Here is a 10,000-nt window from a genome sequence, read left to right as displayed (position 1 = left end):
GAGAGGGCCTGACTTCGCGTCAGCACTACGATGACCCTAGGTACAGACTGGAGTCTAGGTACAGACTGGAGTGGCTCCTGTAGCCCATTACTTAGATGTACACTTACTTGTGCAGTTCGGCAGCATCAGGCTCCAGCGACGCATCCTTCCGGTCTGTGGACCTGTGCGCGCGCTTCCAGCTGTGTTCTTCTGTGCAGCTGGTGGGCGCGTGCGGGTGACATCAGCAGCGGTCCAGTGCTGCGGGGAGTCGGTGGGAGTGCTTATCAGGCGGGAAACTTGGCGTGCATTAGCCTCTCTGAGCTGGGCAGCCAGGTTCCTGGTCTGATAAGGTAATTCTTCTGCCAGTATATATATATTTACAGTGTACACTTTATGATTAAGGATGGGCTAGATAGTTTTCTTGCTTTTCTCTGCAGATGTCTTCTGTGGAGGGATCCAAGAAAAGGAGGTCTAAGAGCAAGCACAGATTATGCCTGTCAAGTAAACAACCCCTGCCTGATGACTGTCCCTATGAGGAATGTAGAGATTGTGCGGCCAAGGTCAAAGATTCCAAGTCACTGTCTAAAAAGAAGAAGCGTTATAGGAGGGACTCAACATCTTCCTCCTCCTCCTCCGCTTCAGTACGTAAGCGGTCTGGTCAGAAAATTTGTAAAAAGAAGAAAAGAAGTCATAAAAAGCTGGTTCTTTCTTCTTCTGACGCAGCATCATCGGTGGCAGGACCGTCTAGGAAAAGGAAGGGAAGTCATTAGAAGAATTATCCTTCTTCATCCTCTTCTGACTCAGATTCCTCATCAGCCTCCTCAGATTCTGAAATAATCTCTGAGGGCTTCTTTCTGTTTAAAAAGGAAAATGCTGAAGGTTTAATAAAGAAAGTTAAGCACTGCATAGAAACGGGGCATCATGAAAGGTCCACGCAGGATAAGGAGGCCCTGTTCTATTTCCCAAAAAAGAAGGCAACCGTGCTGCCGGGGCATCAAGTGTTGAAAAGTATAATGGATAAAGAATGGAAGAGGCCAGATAAGAGGTTGGATATAGGATCCAGATTTAAAAGTATGAATAGGTTGGACCCCTCTGTCTCTTAAGACTGGGATCAGCCCAGTGGAGTAGACCCGGCCATTGCTAGAATGTCAAAGAAGGCCTTCTTCCCAGCGGACGAATCTATGCAGCTGAAGGATGCGATGGACCGGAAAGCAGATTCCTTGCTTAAAAGAAATCATAAGAATCTGGCTGCTCTCAGTAAAGCGGTGCTTTCATCTGTGCCGGTGTCGAGAGCCCTGAGACTGTGGCTAAGCTAATTGTCTCGGGACATCCAGGAAGGGGTATCCAGACAGGATTTGAGCCAGCAGCTTGTTTCCTTAAAATCTGCTACGGAGTACCTACGCGACTTCTCGCTTGATGTTTTAAAAATTGCAGCAAAGAGTATGGTAGTATCTAATTCCACTCGTAGAGCCATATGGTTAAAACCATGGACCGGAGACACATCTTCTAAGTCACATTTCTGCGCCCTACCGTTTGAACCGGGTAGGCTCATTGGGTAACAACTTGATAAGGTCCTGAAGCAAAATAAAAAAGACAAGGAATAAGTGCTGCCACATTCCTTTCGCAAGGCTTTCAAGAGGTTTCAGGGTCAGAATGCTAGAGCCGGATTTCGTAGAAAGCCGTTCCAAAATAGAGGTAGAAAATACCAGAACAGGTTCCAAGATAGGAACAAGAAGAGACAGTCGGGATCGGTTAACGTTAAGCCAGAATTCTGACGCCAGCTGTACAGGTCAGGTTGGGGCAAGGCTGCTAAGGTTCTACAGAGAATGGGAAGGTGTGACATGGGTACTTCAGATTGTTCGCCAAGGTTATGACTTGGAATTTCACCACGAACCAAGAAGCAGATTTTTTCTGAATCGAAACCAGGATCAGAGAGTGTTTCCCCTTCTCATGCAGCTATTGGACAAAGAAGCTTTGGAGCTGGTACCCCAGAAAGTGGAATTTCTGGGGGTCTATTCTCATGTGTTCCCAGTCCCCAAGCCAGACCACAAGTGGCAATTAATTATCGACTTACGTTTTCTAAACAAGCATTTGGTAAAATCCAAATTCAAGAGGGACAATATCAAGACCCTGTACAGCATTGTACAGAAAGGAGAAGTGATGAGTTGCCTGGATCTAAAGGATGCATATCTGCATGTGCCTATAAAGAAGGAACACAGGGAGTATCTTCGAGTGGCGGTCCAGGTACAACAGAAGATATTTCATTTACAGTTTCGAGCCCTGCCCTTTGGGTTGTCTCCAGCCCCAAGGATCTTCACCAAGCTGGTGGTGGTCTTGGTGGCAGAGCTTCGTCTCCAGAAGATAAGAATATTGCTATATCTGGACGACTGGCTTGTGATAGCAGACAACAGCAGCATCTTCACTCCTGTCTACAGTTATTGAAGCGTGTAGGGTTTCTGGTAAATTTCCAGAAATCCAAACTCTATCCTACTACTCGCATTCAATTTTTAGGACTCATTGTGGATCTACAGCTAATGAAGATCTTCATTAAAGATGAGCGAACTTACAGTAAATTAAATTTGTCACAAACTTCTCGGCTCGGCAGTTGATGACTTATCCTGCATAAGTTTGTTCAGCTTTCAGGTGCTCCGGTGGGCTGGAAAAGGTGGATACAGTCCTAGGAAAGAGTCTCCTAGGACTGTTTCCACCTTTTCCAGCCCACGGGAGCACCTGAAAGCTGAACTAATTTATGCAGACTAAAGTCATCAACTGCCGAGCAGTTTGTGACGAATCGAATTTACTGTAAGTTCGCTCATCTCTAATCTTCATGCCAGAGGACAAGACCCAAAGAATCAAGGAGGTGGTGCTAAAGATATGCCGTGTCACTGGAAAGCAATGAGTGTATTAGGAATGTTAACTGCCATGATAGAGGCGGTCCCGTGGGCAAAGGCTTATTTCAGGGAGTTCCAATACGAGATCCTAAAGAAGTGGAACAAGAAGTGGACGTCTCTGGGCTCTCACATTGCTCTATCGCCCAAGGTAAAGAAGGACCTGCTATGGTGGATCAAGCGGGAGAATCTGTTGCAGGGAACAATTTTTGCACCAACCACCAAGTGACCATTACCACCGATGCTTGTGCCAAAGGGTGGGGTGCCTATTTAGGGTGCCTGGAAGGCAACAATGAAATTGAGATCATCAAATTTCAAAGAGTTAAAAGCGATACAACTCAGCCTGTATCACTTCAGGTCAGAGATCGCAAACAAATCAGTTTTGGTTCGAACGGACAATGCAACTGCAGCATTTTATCTGAACAAACAGGGAGGCACTCGGTCCCTAGCACTTCAGAGGTTGTGTGCCCAGATATTAACATGGGCAGAGTCAGTCTTGACAGAACTCAAAGCCATTCATATCAAAGGGGTCCTCAATCGTCAAGCGGATGTATTGAGCAGAGAGACCTTGCTACCAACAGAATGGTCTCTCAACCCTATCTACTTCAGAATGCTGACGGACAAGTGGGGGATGCCAGATCTCGACTTGATGGCGACACGGGAGAACAGGAAGGTTCAGAGATTCGGATCATTGAGAAGATGGGAGCAACCGGAGATCCTGGATGCTTTCTCGATTCCATGGGAGAAGGAGTTCTTCTACCTGTTTCCTCCGGTTCCCGTATTATCCAGAGTGATCAGCAAGATCCTGAAAGAACGGCCAACACTAATCCTGGTGACTCCGTTCTGGCCTCGCAGAGCCTGGTTCCCAGTCATTCTTCAACTATCAGCAGGGAGATTCTTCAGGTTTCCACCAGTGCCGGATTTGTTGAGCAAGAGAGGGTTTCTGCATCCTCACCCGGAGAAACTACATCTTATGGCCTGGTTACTGAAAGGAACCGGCTACAGCAAGGTTTGTCTACAGATGTAGTAAACACCCTGATGTCATCTAGGGGTTCTTCAACAAATTTTGTGTATAACAGGCTTTGGAAAAGGTTTTCAAGTTGGTTATCGCAACTCCACCTTCAGCCATCTGTGACAACCATACTACAGTTTCTCCAGGAGGGCTACAACAAAGGATTGAAACCTAACACCTTAACCTCTTCATGTCTTTTCCTGGTTTCCCCGCTCACCCAGCGGAGATCGGAAGCGGATCCCTGCTGAAATCCTTCAGCAGGGATCCAGGGCAAACGCCGAGGGGGGCCATGTATGCCCCCCATGTCGGCGATCGCCGCAAATCGCAAGGGAAATCGCCCTTGCGATCTGCGGCGATACCGGGCTGATCGGGTCTCTGGGACCCGACCGCCCGGTAATTTCGCATGATCCCTGCTGTCACAGACAGCCAGGACCATGCTAACGTATAGGAGCGAGGTGGCAAGGGAGGAAGACCGGAGAACGCGGCGGGGGACGGGGGAGTGCTGGGGACCGGCCCCGGTACTTACCTCGTCCCTGAAGACCCGGATCCAGGCGATGAAGATGGCGGCGGCGGCGACAGGTGAGTAGATCTTCAGCCGCGGTCGGGCCCTTTACAGCAATGCACGTCGCCGTAAAGCGACATGCATTGCTGTAATAGGACCCTGTAAACTACAACTCCCAGCATGCCCAGACAGCCCTTGGCGCCTGGGCATGCTGGGAGTTGCAGTTTTGCAACATCTGGAGGTCCACAGTTTGGAGACCACTGTGCCCTTCCAGATGTTGCAAAACTACACATTCTCAGCATGCCCTTACTGTCCAGGCATGCTGGGAGTTGTAGTTCTGTAACATCTGGCCCTTCAGATGTTGCAGAACTACAACTCCCAGCATGCCTGGACAGTTTTGGCATACTGGGAGTTGTAGTTTTGCAACATCTGGAAGGGCACAGATTGGGAACCACTGTTTGGGAGTTAGTGGTCTGCAAACTGTAGTCCTCCAGATGTTGCAAACTACAACTCCAAGCATGCTGGGAGTTGTAGTTTGGCAACATCTGGCTCTAAAGATGTTGCCAAACTACTACTCCCAGCATGCCTGAGAATGTTTGGGAGTTGTGGTTTTGCAACAACAGGAGGCACACTGGTTGGGAAACATTGTCTGTTTCCTAACTCAGTGTTTCCCAACCCGTGTGCCTCCAGCTGTTGCAAAACTATAACTACCAGCATGCACTGATAGACTGTGCATGCTGGGAGTTGTAGTTTTGCAACAGCTGGAGGTCCCCCCCTTGTGAATGTACAGGGTACATTCACATGGGCAGGGGGCTTACAGCGAGTATCAGGCTGCAGTTTGCGATGCAGCTAATTTTGCGCGGCAGCTCAAACTCGCAGCCGGAAAATCGCTGTAACCCCCCCGCCCGTGCGACTGTACCCTAAAAACACTACACTACACTAACACAAAATAAAATAAAAAGTAAAAAACACTACATATACACATACCCCTACACAGCCTCCCTCCCCTCCCCAATAAAAATGAAAAACGTCTGGTACGCCACTGTTTTCAAAATGGAGCCTCCAGCTGTTGCAAAACAACAACTCCCAGTATTGCCGGACAGCCGTTGACTGTCCAAGCATGCTGGGAGTTTTGCAACAGTTGGAGGCACCCTGTTTGGGAATCACTGGCGTAGAATACCCCTATGTCCACCCCTATGCAAATCCCTAATTCAGGCCTCAAATGCGCATGGCGCTCTCTCACTTTGGAGCCCTGTCGTATTTCAAGGCAACAGTTTAGGGCCACATATGGGGTATCACCGTACTCGGCAGAAATTGCCTAACAAATTTTGGGGGGCTTTTTCTCCTTTCACCCCTTATGAAAAGGTGAAATTGTGGTCTACACCAGCATGTTAGTGTAAAAAAATAAATTTTTTACACTAACATGCTGGTGTTGTCCTATACTTTTCATTTTGACAAGAGGTAAAAGGGAAAAAAGCCCCCCAAAATTTGTAATGCAACTTCTCCCGACTACGGAGATACCCCATATGTGGGTGCAAAGTGCTCTGAGGGCGCACAACAAGGCCCAGAAGGGAGAGTGCGCCATGTACATTTGAGGTGATTTGCACAGGGGTGGCTGATTGTTACAGCGGTTTTGACAAACGCAAAAAAAAAAAAACCACATGTGACCCCATTTCGGAAACTACAACCCTCACGGAATGTAATGAGGGGTGCAGTGAGAATTTACACCCCATTGGTGTCTGACAGATCTTTGGAACAGTGGGCTGCGCAAATAAAAAATTTTGTACAGCCCACTGTTCCAAAGATCTGACAGACACCAGTGGGGGGTAAATGCTCACTGTACCCCTTGTTACGTTCCTCAAGGGGTCTAGTTTCCAAAATGGTATGCCATGTGGGTGTTATTTTGCTGTCCTGGCACCATAGGGGGTTCCTAAATGCGACATGCCCCCCGAGCAAAATTTGCTCTCAAAAAGCCAAATATGACTCCTTCTCTTCTGAGCATTGTAGTTTGCCCGTAGTGCGCTTCAGGTCAACTTATGGGGTACCTCCATACTCGGAAGAGATGGGGTTACAAATTTTGGGGGGTATTTTCTGCTATTAACCCTTGCAAAAATGTGAAATTTGGGGGGGAAACACACATTTTAGTGAACATTTTTTTTTTTTTTTTACGTATGCAAAAGTCGTGAAACACCTGTGGGGTATTAAGGCTCACTTTATTCCTTGTTACGTTCCTCAAGGGGTCTAGTTTCCAAAATGGTATGGCATGTGGGTATTTTTAGTTGTCCTGGCACCATAGGGGCTTCCTAAATGCGACATGCCCACGAGCAAAATTTGCTCTCAAAAACCCAAATATGACTCCTTCTCTTCTGAGCATTGTAGTTCGCCCATAGTGCACTTCATGTCAACTTATGGGGTACCTCCATACTCAGAAGAGATGGGGTTACAAATTTTGGGGGCTATTTTCTGCTATTAACCCTTGCAAAAATGTGAAATTTGGGGGGAAGCACACATTTTATTGAATTTTTTTTTTACATTTTTTACATATGCAAAAGTCGTGAAACACCTGTGGGGTATTAAGGCTCACTTTATTACTTTTTACGTTCCTCAAGGGGTCTAGTTTCCAAAATGGTATGCCATGTGTTTTTTTTTTGCTATTCTGGCACCATAGGGGCTTCCTAAATGCAACATGCCCCCCAAAAACCATTTCAGAAAAACATACGCTCCAAAATCCCCTTGTCGCTCCTTCCCTTCTGAGCCCTCTACTGCGCCCGCCGAACATTTTACATAGACATATGAGGTATGTGCTTAGTCGAGAGAAATTGGGCTACAAATATAAGTATACATTTTCTCCTTTTACCCCTTGTAAAAATTCAAAAATTGGGTCTACAAGAACATGCGAGTGTAAAAAATGGAAATTGTGAATTTTCTCCTTCACTTTGCTGCTATTCCTGTGAAACACCTAAAGGGTTAAAATGCTGACTGAATGTCATTTTGAATATTTTGGGGGGTGCAGTTTTTATAATGGGGTCATTTGTGGGGTATTTCTAAGATGAAGACCCTTCAAATCCACTTCAAACCTGAACTGGTCCCTGAAAAATTGTGATTTTGGAAATTTTGTGAAAAATTGGAAAATTGCTGCTGAACTTTGAAGCCCTCTGGTGTCTTCCAAAAGTAAAAACTCGTCAATTTTATGATGCAAATATAAAGTGGACATATTGTATATGTGAATAAAATAAAATAATATTTGGAATATCCATTTTCATTACAAGCAGAGACCTTCAAAGTTAGAAAAATGCAAAATTTTCAAATTTTTCATCAAATTTTGGGATTTTTCACCAAGAAAGGATGCAAGTTACCAAAAAATGTTACCACTAAGTTAAAGTAGAATATGTCACGAAAAAACTATCTCGGAATCAGAATGATAACTAAAAGCATTCCAGAGTTATTAATGTTTAAAGTGACAGTGGTCAGATGTGCAAAAAATGGCCGGGTCCTAAGGTGTAAAATGGCTGGGTCCTTAAGGGGTTAAACCCTTAAGGACCAAGGACGTACCGGTACGTCCTTGGTCCTGCTCTCCTGATATAACGCGGGGTTACACGGTAACCCTGCATCATATCACGGTGGGCCCGGCGTCATAGTGAAGCCGGGACCCGCGGCTAATAGCGCGCAGCACCGATCGCGGCGCAGCGCGCTATTAACCCTTTAGCCGCGCGCTCAGAGCTGAGCCGCGCGGCTAAAACCGAAAGTGAAAGCTGCCGGTTAACAAAGTGGGCTGTTCGGGATAGCCACGGCGAAATCGCGGCATCCCGAACAGCTTACAGGACAGCGGGAGGGCCCCTACCTGCCTCCTCGCTGTCCTATCGCCGAATGACTGCTCAGTGCCTGAGATCCAGGCATGAGCAGTCATGCGGCAGAATCATTGATCTCTGGTTTCCTATGAGAAACCAGTGATCAATGATGAAGATCAGTGTGTGCAGTGTTATAGGTCCCTATGGGATAACAATGATCAGTATAAGAGATCAGTGTGTGCAGTGTTATAGATCCCTATGGGATAACAATGATCAGTATAAGAGATCAGTGTGTGCAGTGTTATAGGTCTCTATGGGACCTATAACACTGCAAAAAAAAGTGAAAAAAAAAAGTGAATGAATATCATTTAACTCCTCCCCTATTAAACGTTTGAATCACCCCCCTTTTCCCATAAAAAAAAAACACAGTGTAAATAAAAATAAACATATATGGTATCACCGCGTGCGGAAATGTCTGAATTATAAAAATATATCATAAATTAAACCGCACGGTCAATGGCGTGCGCGCAAAAAGATTCCAAAGTCCAAAATAGTGCATTTTTGGTCACTTTTTATATAATTTAAAAATGAATAAAAAGCGATCAATAAGTCCTATCAATGCAAAAATTAATGCATATTAATTTTCCTGCATGTAGTTATGATTTTTTCCAGAAGTACGACAAAATCAAACCTATATAAGTAGGGGATCATTTTAAATGGACCTACAGAACAAAGATAAGGTGTCATTTTTACCGAAAAATGTACTACGTAGAAACGGAAGCCCCCAAAAGTTACAAAACGGCGGGTTTTTTTCAATTTTGTCGCACAATGATTTCTTTTTCCATTTCACCGTAGATTTTTGGGCAAAATGACTGACGTCATTACAAAGTAGAATTGGTGGCGCAAAAAAATAAGCAATCATATGGATTTTTAGGTGCAAAATTGAAAGAGTTATGATTTTTTAAAGGCAAGGAGCAAAAAACGAAAATGCAAAAAACGGAAAAACCCCCGGTCCTTAAGGGGTTAGGTGCCCATGACAGCCATAAATGCCATGTCTAATGGAAGGTTCGCAAATGATCCTCTAATCATGAGGTTCTTTAAAGGTTTGGGGAACTAAGGCCAACAGTGCGGCCTCCTGTATCCTCTTGGTACTTGATTTTGGTGCTCAATGCTCTTACAGATGCTCCTTTCGAGCCTATTGAAGTTATTGACCTTAAGTGGTTATCCATGAAACTGCTGTTCCTGATCGCAATCACATCAGCAAAGAGGGTCGGAGAGCTGCAGGCGCTTTCTTCCAGAGAACCCTATCTAAAAGTTCTACCAGAAGCAGTAAAAATTAGGACTATGCCTTCTTTTCATCCTAAAGTTCCATGAGCAGCTAACATTAACAAAGAAGCATTCTTGCCTATTTTTTGTCCATATCCCAGTAATGAGGAAGAAGAGAAATTTCATTGCCTGGATGTAAAATGTTCTCTAACCTGTTATCTTGCCAGAGTTCAGGGGTTTCGTAAAGAAGAGAATCTCTTTGTCACTCCAGCAGGTTTCAGTAGAGGTAACAAAGCATCCAAAGATACTCAGACGAGATGGATACCCACAACTATTGTTCAAGCCTATACTACGGCTGGAAAAGAGCCGCCTGCACCTTTGAAGGCACAGTCCACTCGGTCTACTTCCACATCATGGGCAGAAAGGGAACAGGTCTCACTAATAGATATCTGTAACGCAGCCTCCTGGTCTTCATCTTCAACATTCACAAGGCACTACAGGCTACAGATTCAGACCTCGAACCCAGCCTTCAGTACCGCAGTGTTGTTTATGAAGCTTAATTTCC

The 10,000-nt window shown here is 45.4% G+C and overlaps 2 protein-coding genes across 2 annotated transcripts in view; one reads left to right on the top strand and one right to left on the bottom strand.

Moving 5' to 3' along the window:
* The window catches only part of LOC130267774 (protein mono-ADP-ribosyltransferase PARP12-like), a 70,286-nt gene extending 69,850 nt beyond the window's left edge, over positions 1 to 436 (bottom strand). The window contains exon 1 of the mRNA XM_056517953.1: positions 108 to 436. Within this exon, the coding sequence (XP_056373928.1) occupies positions 108 to 144 (37 nt within the window). The 5' untranslated portion in view covers positions 145 to 436. The remainder of the gene's footprint in view (positions 1 to 107) is intronic.
* Positions 1 to 10,000, top strand: part of LOC130267775 (protein mono-ADP-ribosyltransferase PARP12-like) — a 94,640-nt gene that overhangs the window by 3,932 nt on the left and 80,708 nt on the right. The window lies entirely within an intron of this gene.

Source organism: Hyla sarda, chromosome 4, assembly GCF_029499605.1.
Source record: "Hyla sarda isolate aHylSar1 chromosome 4, aHylSar1.hap1, whole genome shotgun sequence".
Taxonomy (NCBI): Eukaryota; Metazoa; Chordata; class Amphibia; order Anura; family Hylidae; genus Hyla; species Hyla sarda.
The sequence above is the reverse complement of the archived record's forward strand: the minus strand, read 5'-3'. Positions and strand labels throughout refer to the sequence as shown.